Source organism: Octopus sinensis, linkage group LG29 (assembly GCF_006345805.1).
Source record: "Octopus sinensis linkage group LG29, ASM634580v1, whole genome shotgun sequence".
In the NCBI taxonomy this organism is placed as follows: Eukaryota; Metazoa; Mollusca; class Cephalopoda; order Octopoda; family Octopodidae; genus Octopus; species Octopus sinensis.
In genome coordinates this window covers 14,139,475-14,160,000 of record NC_043025.1, presented here as the reverse complement: position 1 = coordinate 14,160,000, position 20,526 = coordinate 14,139,475, and the positions used below count along the sequence as shown (strand labels likewise).

Genomic DNA, 20,526 nt, shown 5'->3' with positions numbered 1-20,526 from the left:
TAGTGTATCTAGGACTACATCATCTCATGTGTCCTTCCCTGTTGTTTAGCCTTAAGTCAGTCCTGATGCAGCTGATCTCTGATCACTGGTGTTCCAACCGTGACCATCACATCTTTTTCTACATCATTAACCACATTTCTCAGCATCACCTTCCTTTCTTAAAGACAACACAATGACAAGTGACAAAGATTTAGCTGCTATTTCTAACCATTTCAACAACCACTCAACTCCTTTGATGTCTGTTGTTGTTGTTGTCGCTGTTGTTGCAGGTTTGGGTGCAGCTGGTTGCAGTCACAGCTGACACAGCCCCGACTGCAGTTTTCCATGTTGCAGCCTTATGTAACAGAACAAGTGTGCAGTTTCCACTGCAGCAGGAGAACATTGCATATAGCAGTGTGCATCGGTGTCATTGCTGCGGTGGTGGTTGTAGAGGTGCAGTCGTTTCTGCAGCTTGTGTTGCAGTTGTATGACTACTGCTGCTGCGGTTGTTGCTGGTGGTGGTGGTGGTGGTGGTGTTGCAGAAGCTGAGTGACTGCTGCTGTTGATGTTGTAGTAGCTGTCGGTGCAGTTTGCTGGCTGCAGCCGCTGTCGACTTGATGCAGTTTAGTTGGTCGTGTCGCGGTGCAGCAGCGGCAGCAGATGTTGTTGCTGCTCTGTCAACTGTTCACTGCATCAAACTAGCAACATCATCATCATCGTCATCATCACCGTTACCACCACCATCACCACCACCGCACTGCGCCTCTACTACAACGCAACGCCACGCTGCGTCGCCGCCTCCGCAACGAACCCACGCTGATCCACCTCCGCCGCCCACACCACAACACGACTTTCACCACCACCACCACCGGCATCCCCTGCCACCCACGCCACCGCAGTAACCATGGGCTGACGAAAGAGCCGCGACACAGTCGCCAAGTCTGCTAGAAATAGCAGCCAGCCACTATCCTCCCTCCATTCACACATTCGGCTGTCTTGGAGAAAAAAAAAGCGACTACACATTATCGAATGATAGTAAAATTAATAATGGTTCTGTGTTTCCTGTACGAGAACAAAAGACTGGATGGCCACGGCCGGAATGCCTTTGATCATAGGCCATTACGACCAGCACTGACCTGGGGCTAAGCGACAACGTCTCTGCTAATGGCACGCTCATCATCATCATCATCACCACAACTCTAGTCCTTCCTAAGACTCTACGGTAAGGTCCTTTATATTGTCTGTCTGTATGGCTGGCTGTCTGTTTGGTAATGTCTGATAGAGAGAGTGGGGGAAGGAGAGGAGAAAGAGTTGTCTCCTCCTTGCACCCATTCACCCTCTTTTTGTACTGCTTCAGTAGGGGACACCACCGTCGTCTCCACCAACTCTGAGGATGAGTAACACCCTCTTCGTCAGTAGCTCTGTTGAGGGGGTCGCTCTCTAAGTGGACGCTTATGTTGCTAGAAATAGCAGCCAATATACATACAAATGTTATTCTACCATGTATGCATGCATGCATATATATATATCTTTTACTCTTTTCAGTCATTTGACTGCGGCCATGCTGGAGCACCGCCTTTTAGTCATGCAAATCGACCCCATGACTTTTTCTTTGTAAGCCTAGTACTTATTCTATCGGTCTGTTTTGCTGAACCGCTAAGTTACGAGGACGTAAACACACCAGCATTGGTTGTCAAGCGATGTTGGGAGGACAAACACAGACACACACACACATATATATATAAACATATACATATATACGACGGGCTTCTTTAAGTTTCCGTCTACCAAATCCACTCACAAGGCTATAGAAGACACTTGCCCAAGGTGCCAGGAAGTGGGACTGATCCCAGAACCATGTGGGTGGTAAGCAAGCTACTTACCACACAGCCACTCCTACGCCTATATATATATATATATATATATATATATAGTCGCTGGCATGGCTGTGTGATCATTTTGCAGTCACGGGGTTATGGGTTCAGTCTCACTGCACGGCACCTTGAGCAAGTGTCTCCCACTGTGACCCGAGGCCGACGAATTCCTTGTGAAAGAATTTGGTAGACAGAATCTGTGGAAGCCCATAGCCCGCGCTTGCACTTGTGTATGTGTCCACCGCTTGACAAGCGGTGTTAGTTTGTTTATGGCCCCGTGACTGAACAGACTGGCAAAAGCGACTGATGGGATGAAAGTAAAAGTACGAGACTTGAAAAATACTTTGGTCCTTGAGTCGATTTGTTGGACTGAAACCCGTCAAAGCGATGCTTCAGCATGGCCGCAATCCACTGACTGCGTAAAAGATTATATATATATATAACAATAAAGACCCTTCGGTCATGAATGACCATGCATACCAGCCTCCCCTCTTCACACTACTGATGTTGTCCACGGGTAAAGGCAAAGGGGTCGATGGAGCTTGGCACCTGTGATGTCGCAACTCATTTCCTCAGACGAGTGAACCGGAGCAACGTGAAATAAAGGGTCTTGCTCAAGAACGCAACACACAGCCCCGTCGGTCCGGGAAATCGAACCCACTGCCGCATGATTGTGAGCTCGTCGCTCTAACCACTGAGCCGTGCATACGACTCTGGTCAGTTGATGCGGATGAGTCGCCTATACGGCCAACTGCCAAGTGCTTTCTAGGTTTTGAGATCGATGGTCACTCTCTGACCGGCCTTAACAAACAACCCAAATATTACTGCGGTTTTAGAGCCAGCTTCTTTTCAGATATATGAATTACTGACCGATATATATACATACATACATAAACCGGTTTAACTGGAACACAGCCAAGGATTTACGATATAGAATGGTAATGAACTAACCCCGGACCCTGGCTCAAGAATACGCGAATTTCTCCACTAATCTAAACAATATACTTAGCTTGGCGTACTAACAGAGAGCTTAAAAAGTATTTCGTTCGGGTTGATAATTGTTCACTAATAACTGTTTTAATATTTGATATATGAACGGTAATTGTTGTGTGTATGTACGTATATATTTTTGTGTATATATATATGTTATGTAGTTGTATGTGTATATAGTATATATTTATGTCTGTGTATACATAATGTCTGCATGAATGTAAATGAATGAATAGCATACGCCTGTTATGAGTTTATTTGCTTATAATACACCAAAAGCGACCCACGACCCGTCGGACATCCTAAAATATACCAAACACTGTGTGATCAACACAAAGTGCGCTATGGACCTGTCCCTAGGCGCTAAATACTCGTAGGGGCGGTTTTCTCTTTGTACACAACCTGAATATTCTACTGTATGTACTTCGGTACCCAGTATGTTTATTCGACTAAAGGTGGTGCTTACAGTTTAATCCAACCCACCCTGGTGCATATCATTTAAGTACCCGATTCTGTCCAGAATTCTTGATATTGTATAATGTATGTTGTTTTGTCTCGGGTCAGAATTGCTCTTGCAGACCCTATGGCCATAGGTTTGCCCAGTACTTTTTAGATGGCTTCACAACCTGCGCCTACAAATTCTTTTCATACTGCATATAGGACTACAGCATACACACATATATATGCACTGTATCGATGTGGCCTTCCTCTTCGAAGGCGGCGAGCTGGCAGAATCGTTAGCACGCCGGGCGAAATGCTTAACGGTATTTCGTCTGCCGCTACGTTCTGAGTTCAAATTCCGCCGAGGTCGACTTTGCCTTTCATCCTTTCGTGGTCGATTGAATAAGTACCAGTTACGCACTGGGGTTGATATATTTTTCTTACCTATTTCTTTACTACCCACAAGGGGCTAAACACAGAGGGGACAAACAAGGACAGACAAACGGATTAAGTCGTTTACATCGACCCTAGTGCGTAACTGGTACTTAATTTATCGACCCCGAAAGGATGAAAGGCAAAGTCGAACTCGGCGGAATTTGGGGTCGATATAATCAACTTAATCCGTTTGTCTGTCCTTGTTTCTCCCCTCTGTGAGTAGCCCCTTGAAGGGTAGTAAAGATATAGGCCTTCCTCTTCGACCGGTACTTGTGGCGTATATATAAATCTATAATCTGAGCGAGTGGAGCGATTTTGCTGCACTTTCTAGCAAAACCGTACAACTTCCTCCCTGCAGAAGCTACCCCCGGGCTCTTTTGTTATTGCAGTTGTTGTTTATTGTTGTTGTTGTTTATTGTTGTGTGTTGTTCTGGTGTGTTTAAACCTGTGTAACCCCGTTAATTATATATAATTCTATGCAGCTGTCATTGGTGAGTATTTTCACTTATTCTCAACATGTTCTGTGTGAATTATCTCCCCTTGATTTCTTCAAATTGCGACCTCCTCGCCCTTCTCTCTCTCTATCTTTCTTTCTTTCTGTGTCTCTCTCTCGCTCTTTCTTTCTCTCTCTCTCTCTTTCTCTCTCTCTTTCTCTTTCTCTCTCTCTCTCTCTTTCTCCCCATTCAAATTGTTGCTTTTTCTATAAAAAAATATATTTTATTCGTTTCTTTTATGGTTTTGTTCCTTGCCTTTAATGTTTTTGAATTGTTTTCATTCAGTTTATTTTATTTATTTTTGGGATGGAGTGTGTGAGAACCTTTTGTCTTCAGATCTTTTCTTGGCGATCTTTCGTCTCTAGTAGACCTTTCCGTCGATTTCCGTAAAAAAATTTTTTTTTTTTACATATGGGCTTGCGGGAACTTTTGAAGTAATATACATACATATACACATACATGCATACATACATATACACATACACCGAGTAAAAAATTTCAGTTATCTCTCTCTGTCTCTTCACACACACTAACAGAAGCACTTCACTTACACAACATACTGTCTGTCTCCCACACCCCATCAAACACACACACACACACACATGTACATCAATGCTTCGGTAACTTCAAAAGAACTTCCCTCGTCATACAATCGCTTTCATTTAGTCTCTTTCGCTCTCATTACTTCAATAGTTCCCGCAAGCCCATATGTAAAAAAAATTTTTTTTTTTACATATGGGCTTGCGGGAACTTTTGAAGTAATATACATACATATACACATACATGCATACATACATATACACATACATGCATACATACATATACACATACACCGAGTAAAAAAATTCAGTTATCTCTCTCTGTCTCTTCACACACACTAACAGAAGCACTTCACTTACACAACATACTGTCTGTCTCCCACACCCCATCAAACACACACACACACACACATGTACATCAATGCTTCGGTAACTTCAAAAGAACTTCCCTCGTCATACAATCGCTTTCATTTAGTCTCTTTCGCTCTCATTACTTCAAAAGTTCCCGCAAGCCCATATGTAAAAAAAAAATTTTTTTATGGAAATCGGCGGAAAGGTCTACTAGAGACGAAAGATTGCCCTTTTCTTAAAGTGTGGCAATTTTTTTTTAAATTCAAGATTCCCGACCCTTTCTGGTAAATTTATTATCCCTGTCCGACCGAAATTTCTCAGTTCAGCTTATAATTTAAAAGGGTAGAACAATTGCATAGACAGGCGTGGCTGTGTGGTAAGCAGCTTGCTTCCCAACCCCACGGTTCCAGGTTCGATCCCACTGTGTGGTACCCTCGGGCCGACTCAAAGCCTTGCGAATGGATTTGGTAGAGGGAAACTGAAAGAAGCCCATCGTGTGTGTACGTGTGTCTGTCTGTCAGTTTCCCTACACGGCTTGACAACTGGTGTGTGTTGTCCGAGTAACTTAGCGGTTCGGCAAAAGAAACCGATAGAATAAGCACTGGAGACGATTTTTTCGTCTAAGAAACCCTTCAAGGCGGTGCCACAGCATGGCCGCAGTCTAATTATAATAATTTATTTATTAATCCAAATTTACATCGAATTTTTTTTTTTTTTTCGATTACAATAAGTATAGATTACAAAAGAATTTTTTAGAAATTGCCTAAAGTCGGATTAAGCCCTTCGACAGCATCGGCCCCTTTTGGGGGGGGGGGGAGCAGTTGGTAGGGGTCAAAAAATAAATAAATCAATGATTTTTTTTTTTTAAAAAGGGAAAGAAGCGTTCGTTGTCTCTAAAAACGACCGGCGTTTGGGCAGACGACCGATGACGTCATGTAAACTTCCGCTCTACTCCCCCCCTGCCCACTCTCTCTCTCTCTCTCTCTCTCTCTCTTTTCTCATCCTCTCTTTCTTGCTCTTTCTGTCACTCTATCTGGCCTTTTCTTTTTATACTTGTCCTCCTCCTACTTCGTCTTTCTCTCTTTCGTCCGTGTCTCTCTCTCTTCTTGACTCTCTCCTTTCTTGCCTCCCTCCCTGTCTCTCTTTCGTCCGTATCTTTCTCTCTCTATCTTCTTGCCTCCCTCCCTTTCTCTCTCTCTCTTTCTCTTTCTATTCTTGCCTCCCTCCCTTTCTCTCTTTGGTCCGTATCTTTCTCTCTCTCTCTTCTTGACTCTCTCCTTTCTTGCCTCCCTCCCTTTCTCTCTTTCGTCCGTATCTTTCTCTCTCTCCTGTCTTGCCTCCCCCCTTTCTCTCTCTCGTTCTCTTTCTATTCTTGCCTCCCTCCCTTTCTCTCTTTCGTCCGTATCTTTCTCTCTCTCTCTTCTTGCCTCTCTCCTGTCTTGCCTCCCTCCCTTTCTCTCTCTATCTCTTCTCTTCTTGCCTCCCTCCCTTTCTCTCTTTCGTCCGTGCGTGTGTGGGTGTGTATAGGGTGAGACAGGCAGACAGATAGAAGTGCGTGTGTACCTGTATAAATGCATATATGTATGTACATATATACATACATGTGTGTGTGTAGAGAGAGAGAGACAGAGAGGAATAAGAAGTGCGTCTGTACATGTGTATATGTATATATGTACGTGCATATACAGTATGTGTGTGTGTATATCTATATTATAATTCTGAAATGCGAAAAGTTGGATTTGGTAGACGGAAACTGAAAGAAGCCCGTCATATATATATGTGTGTGTGTCTGTCTGTTTGCCCCCCCCCCCCCCACATCGCTTGACAACCGATGCTGGTGTGTTTACGTCCCCGTAACTTAGCAGTTCGGCAAAAGAGACCGATAGAATAAGTACTAGGCTTACAAAGAATAAGTCCTGGGGTCGATTTGCTCGACTAAAAGGCAGTGTTCCAGCATGGCCACAGTCGAATGACTGAAACAAGTAAAACAGTATATATTTTTTTAACGTCTATCACTCTATTTCGGCCACCCCATTTATCATCCCACTTTTCTTCAACGCCCCCCCCACCACTCGGATCTTTCCACTGCCCCCTTTGAGAACCCCTGCTTTACATCATCATCATCATCGTATGTCCATTCATTATACTGGTATGAGTTGGACGGTTTGACAGGGGGGGGGAGCTGGAGGGCTGTGCTCTGCTCCAATTGCTTGTTTCGGCAAGGTTTCTCCAGCTGGCTGCCCTTCCTAATAATAAATAAATGTGCCCTTTTCACCCTTTAGTGTTTAAACCGGCCATATCTGGCCCAGATATTCCACATATTTTATATTCAAACTGGCCATATCCAGCCTCTCACACCTAACCTACATTGACATTCTAAATATAAACAATCACATCATTGAAACTTCAAAGCTATAAGATAATGCATGATTAATTCAAAACAATTTGAGTGGAAAAGTATTACATTTGACAGAGTAATCTGAACACTAAAGGGTTAAAGCCTAGCCAGGCTCATGGGCCCGGTTTCCCGGTTTCTATGGCGTATGTGTTCCCCAGTGGGACGGGACGCCAGTGCATCGCAGCGTTACTCATTTTTGCCAGCTGAGTGGACTGGAGCAACGTGAAATGAAGTGTTTTGCTCAAGGACACAACGCATCGCCCGGTCCAGGAATCGAAACCACAATTTTACGATCATGATGCTGACGCCCTAACCACTAAGCCACGTGCCTCCACACCCCTTCCTAATACAATCCACAATTTATTGTGTTTTATTTACTTTGAATTCAACTGTTTATGAATTACTCTTTTACTTGTTTCAGTCATTTGACTGCGGCCATGCTGGAGCACCGCCTTTAGTCGATCAAATCGGCCCCGGGACTTATTCTTTTGTAAGCCCAGTACTTATTCTATCGGTCTTCTTTTGCCGAACCGCTAAGTAACGGGGACATAAACACACCAGCATCGGTTGTCAATCAATGCTAGGGGGACAAACACAGACACACACACGCATATATATATACATATATATATGACGGGCTTCTTTCAGTTTCCGTCTACCAAATCCACTCACAAGGCATTGGTCGGCCCTAGGCTATAGCAGAAGACACTTGCCTAAGATGCCACGCAGTGGGACTGAACCCGGAACCATGTGTTTGGTTAGCAAGCTACTTACCACACAACCAAAGAAATTTTTTTTGAAATTTGCCACATTTTAATTTGTTGAATTGTCCATCGTGGTTTGTTCCTGATCCGAAGACAAAATTCTTGGTTCTGCCTCTTCCAGTTCCTCACTTTCTCTCTTGTTTTTCTCTCTGTCTATCTCTCTACCTATCTACCTATCTATTTACCCCTCTTTCCTTCCTTCCTGTCTCTCCCTCTGCGTTCTCAGCGTCAACCATCGGTCTTCTTCTTTCGGTCTCTTGCAGAAAGGTCGAGGAACTACTAGCAGACTTGTCCAATTCTACACAAAGAACTGGAAAACTCAACGAAACAATTGAACAGTTGAAGGAGCAAAGGGATAAGGACAGAGAGACTTTGACGAACCAGCAGAAGGGATTGGAGACCAGGTTCCAAACGGAACTTGAAGAAAAGGTGAGAATCCTTCAGGATACATCGTAACATAATGCAGTGATCCCTCACCATGTCAGGATTCACCTGTCAGGGTTTATTTGTTATTGAAGCCTGTGTCGGTTCCTCTGTGGAGGTGTTTTGCACAACCATCACCAACACCACAACCACCATCACCACCACCACCATCACTACCACCACCACCACAACCACCATCACCACCATCACTACCACCACAACCACCACCACAACCACCATCACCACCACAACCACCACCACCATCACCACCACCACCACAACCACCATCACTAACACCACCACCACAACCACCATCACCACCACAACCACCACCACAACCACCACCACAACCACCATCACTATCACCACAACCACCACCACAACCACCACAACCATCACTACCATCACCACCACCATTACCACCATCGCAACCACAACCACCACCACAATCACCACCACAACACCACTACCACAACCACCATTACCATCACCACCACCATCTCTGCAACTACAACCACAACCATCACCACCACAACCACTACCTTCACCACCACCCCTACCATCATCATCATCATCATCATCATCGTCGTTGTCATTGTCCTTGTAATCATTTCGGGCTGTTCTTTTTTTCTTTTCTTTTTTTGCAGAATAGTGAATTAGAGAAATTGCAGAGTAAATTGACGAAGCAGAGTGAGGAGTTTGGCAAGGAGATGGAGGAGTTAATAGTGAAGAAGGACGGGGAGTTGGGTGAGACGAGGAGGACGGCGGAGGAGAAGAGTGGCCTGTTGGAGGAGGTGAGGAGCCAACACCAGGAGCAGAAGAACGAACTGGAGGAGGTCAAGAGCGAGAAGGAGACACTTTTGGTGAGTCCTGGGCCCCTTGGCAGGCATTGGGACGCCTTTCTCAATTTATAAATACAAATGGTTCTTCTTCTTCGTTGTCATCACCATTGAATGTCCGTTTTCCATTCTGGTTTGGGTTGGGTGGTTTAACAGGAGGTGGCATGGTTGGAGAGCTGCCCCCAGGCTCCAGTTGTCTATTTCGGCATGGGTCCTGTGGCTGGATGCCCTTCACAATGCCAACCACTTTACAGAGTATATGGGGTGCCTTTTACATAGCACCGGCCTTAGCAATGTCATATCTATATATCATCGTCATTTACCATCTGTTTCCCATGCTGGTTTGGGCTGGGTGGTTCAACAGGAGATGGCATGGCTGGCAGAAACGTTAGCGCGCCGGGCGAAATGTTTAGCAGTATTTCGTCTGTTGTTACGTTGTGAGTTCAAATCCTGCCGAGGTCGACTTTGCCTTTGATCTTTTCGAGGTCAATAAATTAAGTACCAGTTACACACTGGGGTCGATGTAATCGACTTAATCCGTTTGTCTGTCCTTGTTTGTCCTATCTATGTTTGGCCCCTTGTAGGTAATAAAGAAATAGGTTTAACAGGAGGTGGCATGGTTGGAGAGCTGCCCCCAGGCTCCAGTTGTCTGGTTTGGCATGGGTCCTGTGGCTGGATGCCCTTCACAATGCCAACCACTTTACAGAGTTTATGGGGTGCCTTTTACATAGCACCGGCCTTAGCAATGTCATATCTATATATCATCATCATTTAACGTCTGTTTCCCATGCTGGTTTGGGCTGGACGGTTGAACAGGAGCTGGCATGGTTGGAGAGCTGCACCAACCTCCATTTAGCACAGTTTCTATGGCTGGATGCCCTTTCTAATGCCAACCACTCTACAAAGTGGATTGGGTGCTTTTTATGTGGCACCAGCACTTGGAAGGTCTGTTCTGCTTTGGCTTCTACAGCTGGATGCCCTTCCTAAGGCCAACCACTTAACAGAGTGGTCTGGAGGGGTTTTATGTGGCCCCAGCACCAGTGCTTTATACATTGACACCAGCACAGGTGCTGCATATGTGACACTGGCATTTTATTTGTGGCACTAGTACAGGTGGAGGCGCAATGGCCCAGTGGTTAGAGCAGCGGACTCGCGGTCATAGAATCGCGGTTTCGATTCCCAGACCGGGCGTTGTGAGTGTTTATTGAGCGAAAACACCTAAAAGTTCCACGAGGCTCTGGCAGGGGATGGTGGTGTTCCCTGCTGTACTCTTTCACCACAACTTTCTCTCACTCTTACTTCTTGTTTCTGTTGTACCTGTATTTCAAGGGGCCGGCCTTGTCACTCTCTGTGTCATGCTGAATATCCCCGAGAACTACGTTAAGGGTACACGTGTCTGTGGAGTGCTCAGCCACTTACACGTTAATTTCACGAGCAGGCTGTTCCGTTGATTCGGATCAACCGGAACCCTCGTCGTCGTAACCGACGGAGTGCTCCTGCAGGTGCTTAGTACATGACACTCCATGTGTCCACTCCCTACTGACCATCTGCTATTGTCCGGTTTGTATGCCCCCTCCTCCCCCTCACCCCCCTTCCTCTCTCTCTGTCTGCTGTTGCTGTCCAGCCCCTATATACTGACCCTGTTGTTTTGTCTTCTGTTGTCATTGCAGTTTGAAAAGGACAGGCTGGAGAAGCAAGTACGCCGGCTGGAGACGGAGAAGGAGGCTGCAACGGATGAAGTGACCAGCCTCCAGGCGGAGGTCAGCCGGATGAGGTCGGAAAGCGAAGCTGTGAAGAGCGAAGGGGTGGGGGTGAACGACCAGTTGCTGTCTGCCCTGAAGGAGGTGGAGAAGGGCCGTGCGGAGAGGGAAGAGGTAAGAAGCAATTGTAGGGAGGTGGAGGAAGGCTGCAAGGGGAGAGGGAAGAGGTAGGATACAGTGGTAGGGAGGTGGAGAAAGGCTGTAAGGGGAGAGGAAAAAGGTAAGAAGCAACTGTAGGGAGGTGGAGGAAGGCTGCAAGGGGAGAGGGAAGAGGTAAGATGCAATAGTAGGGAGGTGGGCAAAAGCTACAGGGATGGGGGGAGAGGTAAAAAGCAATGGTAGGGAGGTGGAGAGAGAAGAGGTAAGAAGCAACAGGAGGTGGAGAAAGGTCACAGTAAGAGGAAAGTGGTAGGATAAAATGAGAGGGAGGTGGAGAAAGGCTGTAGGGGGAGAGGTAAGAAGCAACAGTAGGGAGGTGGAGAAAGGTTGCAGGAAGAGGTAAGATAAAGTGGTTATGGAGGTGGAGAGGGAAAAGGTAAGATATAACGGTAGGGAGGTGGAGAAAGACCACAGGGTGAGGGAAGAGTTAAGAGCCAATGGTAGGGAGGTGGAGAAGAAAGCAGTAAGATATAGTGGCAGGGAGGAGGAGGAGGACAAATGCTTGAAGGGGAGATGGAAGAGGTAAGATATAGTGAAAGGGATGTGGGGACGGCTGTATGGAGGGGGAAGAGGTAAGGTGCAATGGCAGGGAGGGGAAAGGGAAGAGGTAAGATACAATGCTTGTAGTGGAAGTGGTGGTGTTTAACCCCGAGTGCACCATGACCATCTAGCAGAGCTGTGATCAAAGGTAATCTACCATGCATAGGATCTGTCACTATTACACCATTTTATATAAAACTAGCAGTATCGCCCGGCGTTGCTCGGGTTTGTAAGGGACATAACTATATAAGCATTTTTAGATATGTAAAGTATAATAGCCATCTCAATATGGCTAACCACAAAGGGGGGTGTTACTGTAGCCTTTTACTTTCTGAGATTTAATAATACATTTTTAGAGAATTACTTCCCTTATATAATAGCAAAAAAATGCATTAAAAGTGAGAAAAAATTATGGTAAATTTTTTTTTAATTCGTAGACTCATCGTAGACGCACGCTAATACCCAGACGGGCTCAATATGAATCACGACTATAAGATACCCGCTTTTGGTTAAACTGCACCGCAAAATGTGGGAGTAGTTAGGAATCTAAATCGAAGGGGACAGACACACAACTTCTCTTTTATATATAAAGATATCAGCTTCCTGTTTCTCCATTGTACAACTACCACCACCTTCACTAACACCACCACTTACATTCCATTCAGCACACCAACACTGCACAACACCACCACCATAACCACAACCAAACACCATCACAGCGACAGACACTACCATTTCCATCACCACCACTAAACATCATCATCAACATCGTTTAACGTCCGCTTTCCATGCTGGCATGGGTTGGACAGCTTGTCTGAGGACTGGCGAACCAGATGGCTGCACCAGGCTCCAGTCTGATCTGGCAGTGTTTCTACAGCTGGATGCCCTTCCTAACGCCAACCACTCCGCGAGTGTAGTGGGTGCTTTTTACGTGCCACCGGCACAAGAGCCTGCCAACAAACACTGCCAATAGCGCTGAACACTACCACCACCACCACTACGCTACTATAACATTGTATAATGATCGATTTCACCACCACCACCCTGTCTCTCTTCCTCCTCATCATCATCATCTTCTCTCTTCATCATCATCATCTTCTCTCTTCCTCCTCATCATCATCATCATCTTCTCTCCTCCTCCTCATCATCATCATCTTCTCTCTTCCTCATCATCATCATCATCTTCTCTCTTCCTCATCATCATCATCATCTTCTCTCTTCCTCATCTCCAGATGCTGAAACTAAACAATGAACTGAAGAGCGAAAAGAACCGACTGCAGCAAGAACAAGGACAGACACAGGTCAGTGTGACCGAGATGAAGGCCAAGCTGCAGCAACTGGACATTACAGTGGAACAGAAGACTAAAGAGGTGAGTGGTCAGTGCTGGACACTCTTTTTTGAAAGAACAGATAAAGGTTAGCAGCTGGAAGAGCATCCAGCTGTCTAAAAAAAAATCTCAGTGTGTCGGTAATGTGTATTCCTCTAACCCATGCTGGCATAGAAAAACCAGTGTTTTATACCATCAGCGGGATCTGTCTTAACAGTGCTGTTGTTGTTAAGCAACAAGACAGGTAAGGGTGATTAGGTGATGGTCTAGGGCTTAGGGGCAGGAGACCCCAGACCTTGTGAAAAAAAAAGAAAAAACTTTGGTTGTCTTGTTGTAGTCAAGGGCTCTTCATTGACGCCCGACATCACTGGGAGGTGGCCCTCGAAGTCGCTGGAAATGGAGATCTCCAGGTCCAAATTCTTGGACAGCTCTTTACTGAAGGGAAACTGGGGCAAATTCTCCTGGTTGACGACGGAGGGCATGACCCAGCCAATGCAGACGTCTCGTTAGGATGACTTGTCGGAGGGAGGTGATTCTGCACTGGTGTCGCAAAGGACAAAGTGATGCCATCGGACACGAAGGATGCGGCGTAGACAGAGGTGATCGAAGGATTGTAGTCGCTTAATATCTTCCACCCTCGTCGGCCGTGACTCGCTGCTGTAAAGGAGAATCGTTCGCCCTACTGCTTGGTAGATCTGTACTTTAGTGGTGCATCGGATCTCAGATCTTGACCAGAGTCATGCATTGAGTCGGTTGAAGGCTTGGCGAACGAGGTCGATTCGTGTTTTTTCAGGATTTCCCCACAACCGTCTCAGTCCTACATCATTGACGTGATATCCTCCAACTAATATCTTCTGCCTCTATCTTTGCTCTTTCGTCTTTCCAGATTGAAAAATTACAAGGGAAATTGGCCACTTCAGAGAAAACTTTATCCCAATCTTTACACAACGAGGAAACCTCAAACTCCTTAACTGAGAAACTGTAAGTATTTCTTCATTGCTTTACTCCTTGGTAGACTTGTACGCTTTTTCCTTTTTGTTTGAAATTGGTTTTGTCTTCGGTCTTTTGTGTGTGTTGCATCAGATCTCATGTAGCAGATCTATGATCAAAGACGTTCCAGCTGTGACCATCCTGTCTTTTGTTCAGACATAGTGTAACTCGGATTAAATTATCAAATGTGTCTTTCCTTGTTGTTGGTGGTGTTTAGCCCCAGGTCAGTCCTGATCCATTACACCTATGATCACTTTGATCATGTTCCAGCTGTGACCATCTTATCTATTATCCAGACATAGAGTATCTAGGACTACATTATCTAATGTTCTCTTTGTTGTGTGTCATCATCATCGTTTAACGTCCACTTTCCATGCTAGCATGGGTTGGACAATTTGACTTAGGACTGGCGAACCAGATGGCTGCACCAGACTCCAATCTGATCTGGGGTCGATGTAATTGACTTAATCCGTTTGTCTGTCCTTGTTTTTTCCCCCCTATGTTTAGCCCCTTATGGGCAGTAAAGAAATAAATATTGTATCTACGTAAGGCGGCGAGCTGGCAGACACGTTAGCGCGCAGGGCGAAATGCTTAGCGGTATTTCGTCTGCCGCTACGTTCTGAGTTCAAATTCTGCCGAGGTCAACTTTGCCTTTCATCCTTTCTGAGTTGATTAAATAAGTACCAGTTCCTCACTGGGATCAATATAATCGACTTAATCCGTTTGTCTGTCCTTGTTTGTCCCCTCTGTGTTTAGCCCCTTGTGGGTAGTAAAGAAATAGGTATTTCGTCTGCCATTACGTTCTGAGTTCAAATTCCGCCAAGGTCGACTTTGCCTTTCATCCTTTCTGAGTCAATTAAATAAGTACCAGTTACGCACTGGGGTCGATATAATCGACTTAATCCGTTTGTCTGTCCTTGTTTGTCCCCTCTGTGTTTAGCCTCTTGTGGGCAATAAAGAAGTAAGAAAGCTTTTGTGTTAAGCACTTTTCACAGGGGTTTTTTTTTGGACCTTTTCAAGCCCATTATTTACATGCATATATATCTTTGTGTCACCCTGCCATATTAACAATATATATGTGTGTGTGTGTGTGTGTGTGTGTCTCTTTATCTCTCTCTCACTCTCTCTCTCTGTCTCTCTCTCTCTCCAGAAACGAAGCCAACAGTGAAATAGTGAAACTGAAACAAACTGTGGAGGAAAGTGAAAGTAAAAAGCAGAAGATTCAGGAAGATCTCACAGCTTCAAAGGAACAACTTCTGAATCACCAAAAGGTGAGACAAACACAATGTGCACACACACACATTCTGCCATACGCACACACTCACAAACACACACTCAAAAACACACACTCTCACACATTCTGCTATACACCTACAAACACACACACTTTTGTGTGAACACACTTGCTCTGAAACACATGCACACACTCTCTCTCTTTCACGTGTACACGTATATGCACTTTCTCTCCTCTACACACTTTCTCTCATGCACATATACCCTCTCACACACACACATCCTCACACACATACACTCACACACACACACATTCTCACACACATACACTCACACACACACACATTCTCACACACATACACTCACACACACACACATTCTCACACACATACACTCTCACTCTCACACACACACACACATTCTCACACACATACACACTCTCTCACACACACACAAATGTGTCCATCTGTTTTAATTTAATTAAATCCTATGTCTGTGCAGCTGAGGATTGTTCTGCATTTAAATTGATGCAATATTTGCATTGTTCAATTAAATGGAGTCGCATGAAACGATCGTACTACATTACTTCTGGATGATATCCTTATTGCTTATTTCGATTTTATTCACCTTATTTTGAAACTGTATGGATAATACCTACTAAGTTCCCAATGTTTATCTCCCCTTTTGTTTCTGTTTTACAGCTTGCAGACGAAAAATTCGAAAAGAAACTACAGGACATCCACAAACAGTAGGTTGACCCTTTTCTCTTTTATCACTTTGGGGCAGGAGTCTGCTCCTGCTGGGGAGAGGGAGCTTGAGGATTTCACTTTAACTATTAACATTTAAACCAGCCATATCCAGCCCACGAAATAAATTTAGATTTATATATAAGGTTGTCCCAAAAGTTCGTAGAAAGTCTTGGAAAATAATGGTCTTTATTTTGAGGAATAATTTTTGTTGTTTTTGTTAGTACTTTTGGGACAACCTAATAATTAAGGATAAGATCTTTAATTTAATTATCGATCTTATCAAGTGGCCAGCATGGAAATAAAAAACCTTCAAAGGTAATAATTATTATTAAAATTATAACTGAGGGTATCTACAAGATACCGCTATGCTGAAAGTAGCAGCCAGGATCTGACTCTAAAACCACTTTAAGTGTTCATATAGCACAAGGAGAGAAGACAAAAAGACAAAATAAAACTAGTAAAAAATTACTGGATAATTCCAGATGCCGGATTTCTGGATTTGCATTTAGGAATGCTTTGCCTCATCAGGGGAATATACACAGAGTGAAACATAAATACATACAAATACTTACATATATGAATGTATACATACATATATATGCACGTATGCATCATGACCAGTTTAAAACACCCGCTTCTTAATTCCATCTGCGATACGGTTAAAACATCACCGCAGTAAATACAATGAGGAAATAAATTTAAATTTATATAAATAAGGATAAGATCGTTAATTTAAATTAAATAACGATCTCATTAAGTGGCTAGCATGGAAGTAAAATCCTTAAAAGGTAATAATTATTATTAAAATTATAACTTATGGCATCTACGAGATACCACCATGCTGAAAATAGCAGCCAGATATATATATATATATATATCTATTTCTTTACTACCCACAAGGGACTTAACACAGAGGGGACAAACAAGGACAGACAAACGGATTAAGTCGATTACATCGACCCCAGTGCGTAACTGGTACTTAATTTATCGACCCCGAAAGGATGAAAGGCAAAGTCAACCTCGGCGGAATTTGAACTTAGAACGTAGCGGCAGACGAAATACTGCTAAGCATTTCGCCCGGCGTGCTAATGTTTCTGCCAGCTCGCCAGATATATATATATATCGTTGCTAATTATGTTAATCTGTCGTGTGTCCAAATTTGGCCAAATGCATTTTTTTCAATATTTATTTTTGCTTGCAACAGTCTGTTCTTTTAGTCAAACTATTGTATCTCCATCTACTTCAGATGCCAAGATATCAAAAATCGTCAAAGCGTAGTAGAACGGTTTTGCTATGGAATGGTGAAACTATTTTTGCCTTTTCTGAAAAAAGCAATATTTTGGACTTACAACACTTTTGCATAATAGCAACGATATATGACCTTCTCTCATCTGTGACATCCCGTCTCCATGACATTATTAACAATCGTATTTTTGCCCCTTGTTCTCCCTCTTTCATTATGTCCCATCCACCGCCTTCTCTCATCACATTCTTTCCTCCATTTTCAAATCCTGTGACCACCACCACCACCACCACCATCCTCATCACAATCTACATCAAAAAAATGGTAAGGAAATTCTCTGAAAGTTCTGTTGGTGTTGTGGTCATCGTCGTTAGTATCAGTCAGCATGGGTCTTGACGATGTTGTTTCTACTGCTGTTATGGTCATCGTAATCTATTATTGTTGATGTTGTTGTTGTTGTTAACCTTTAGCATGCTGTAGACGCATAATGTCACCATACCAGTTTTCTCCCTTCTCAGTGTAACACAATGTGCTTGCAGCTACAGGGGAGAAAACTCATACGGCAACATGATGCACCTATGTGTGCTAAAGGTTAATTAGCTTGGTTTAACAACAACAACATCAGCATCATCATATTGCTGCCTGGGTTTGTTTTCTCCATTTCTTTTTAATATTGTTGTTTTTGTTGTTATTTCTTCATTTCTTTTATACTTTATTTTTCAATTTTATTTATTTTTTTTTTTGTATTTTAATAAAAGTGTTCCATTTGGTCTAATTTCCTTTGCCTCACATTACGTTATGCGGAAGAGTTCTAATAAGAATGAAATGGCACCACACATGATTGCCTCTGGATCTTTGTAATGTAACAGTTGAGTTCCTTCCCAAGTCATGTAAACACATAAGGGCTGGTTTCCTAATTTCCATGCCGTGTATACTCCACCCCCCTGGATGGGACGCCAGTCTGTCGCAGGGTTACTCATTTTTGCCAACTGAGTGAACTGGAGCAACATGAAATGAAGTGTTTTGCTCAAGAACACAATGCAGTGCCTATTATAGAAATTGAAACCACAATCGTACAGTCGTGTATTCAACACCCCTAACCATTAAGCCACGCACCTCTATCTTTGTAATGAGTGACCAAAAAATAATAAAATGCAAGCACAGGTGTGCATGTATGGTAAAAGGTTTGCTTCCCAATCGCATGGAATTGCTATGACCCGTGATTTCATTTTGCTGGAATTCATCAGTGGAAAGCATCCAGCCACGACAACACGAAAGCATCCGGCCAGTCAAGTCTTGTTGCTACAATGCATAGAATATCGGCATCTTTTATTCAGAAATTATTATCTCCCTTACGATAACTGGCCACCAGGGTGCACCCCATGAAATTACATCTGGTTTTTCATGGTTTTTAATTCTGAAACGTTCGTTGGTTATCAGTTTGAATTATCAAATTATCAGCTGAATATATAGAATTGTCAATCTAAAATATAGGATTATCCTCTTAAAATTTAGGATTATCAAATAGCATATCAAACAATGATGCTTCTTGACAAGGCATGAACACCCCAACCACATCTTTCTAGTCCCCTTCCATCTCTGGAAAACCTCACAGCTAACTGGCTATCTCTGATATAAAAATTTGCAGCGGATGGTATTTGTCTGTGGAAACTTGTAAATTCTTCCGCATCGTTTTTTTGCCATTTCTGTATTTTCTTAAGAACTTGGTTCCGATATAGTTTGCATTGTGCAAACTCATTGGCACCCACCACTTTCTGTGGACAATTGTTCTCAGTGGGTAAAACCTGGTAGCATCCATTTTTACCACTGTGGAAAATCTGTCTTTGTCCATCACTTCAACGAAAACGCTTTCTTTGTGTGTGTTTCACTGTTTTTGTGGAAATATTTTTTCTACGTGTGTGTAAATTTTGTTGCATCCCTACCTCTGTGGAAATACTTTCTGTCTATGTTAATCTTATCACCTACCACTTCTGTGGAAATGCTTTCTGTCTATGTTAATCTTATCACCTACCACTTCTGTGGAAATGCTTTGTCTGTCTGTAAATTTTATCAGTCAACACCTCTGTGGAAGTGCCTTCTTTTTGTGTAAATGTTGTTGCATCCTTTACCTCTGTGGAAATGTTTTTTGTACAAATTTTGTTGCATCCAATTCCTCTGTGGAAATACTTTTTCTGAGTGTAAACTTCTATCATCCAACACTGCTGTGGAATTTTTTTTTTTTTTTTGCTGTGTACATTTAGTTGCATCCAAAATCTGTGTAGAACTTTTTATCATTCATCACCTCTATAGAAATGCATTGTTTTGTGTGTAGAAATTTTGTTGCATCCAACCCACTATAGAAATGCTTTATGTGAGTAAATATTGTTGCGTTTGCCACCTCTGTGGAAAGTCGGTCCATAAAGGTGGTGGTACACACAACAAAGTATTTCCACAGTGTGTAAATTTTGTAAAATTTTTGTTTTCATATATTGTCATTGACCAGACCTGTGGAAATGTTTCTGTGTTAATTTTGTATCGTCTGTCTTCCGTGTGGAAATTTTGCTACATCCAACCTCCACTTTGTGGATTTATTTTTACATTTCTCTGTGTGGAAGCTCATTTTAACTTTCAGTATCTCTATGGAGATGTTCCTTCATAATTTATCATGCATATATTCTCTATGGAAATGTGTGTGTATATGTATATATATATATATATATATATATATATACCCACATTAATGTTTGTATTTGTATATTTATCTGCCTACAACTCTGTGTGGGTGTGTGTATATATATACACACACACACTCACATGTATGTTTTCAAAGAATGTGGATCTGTCCATCATCCAGTGTGTGCACATCATGTCGACCCGCAATACACTGAGTGTGTACCTGTTGACAATATGCTATATATTTGTATGTGTATGTATATTATGTGTGTGTGGATATATGCATACGTGTGTTTGTGCATGTGTGTACATGTGTGTATGTAT

General features: G+C 43.2%; 1 protein-coding gene across 8 annotated transcripts in view; it reads left to right on the top strand.

The window, feature by feature from the left end:
• The window catches only part of LOC115226085 (CAP-Gly domain-containing linker protein 1), a 207,699-nt gene that overhangs the window by 157,850 nt on the left and 29,323 nt on the right, over positions 1-20,526 (top strand). For all 8 annotated transcript variants that reach the window (XM_036514836.1, XM_036514832.1, XM_036514833.1 and 5 more), the window contains 7 exons: positions 8,529-8,694; positions 9,336-9,551; positions 11,198-11,401; positions 13,219-13,356; positions 14,201-14,295; positions 15,455-15,575; positions 16,239-16,285. In XM_036514836.1, the coding sequence (XP_036370729.1) occupies positions 8,529-8,694; positions 9,336-9,551; positions 11,198-11,401; positions 13,219-13,356; positions 14,201-14,295; positions 15,455-15,575; positions 16,239-16,285 (987 nt within the window). The remainder of the gene's footprint in view (positions 1-8,528; positions 8,695-9,335; positions 9,552-11,197; positions 11,402-13,218; positions 13,357-14,200; positions 14,296-15,454; positions 15,576-16,238; positions 16,286-20,526) is intronic.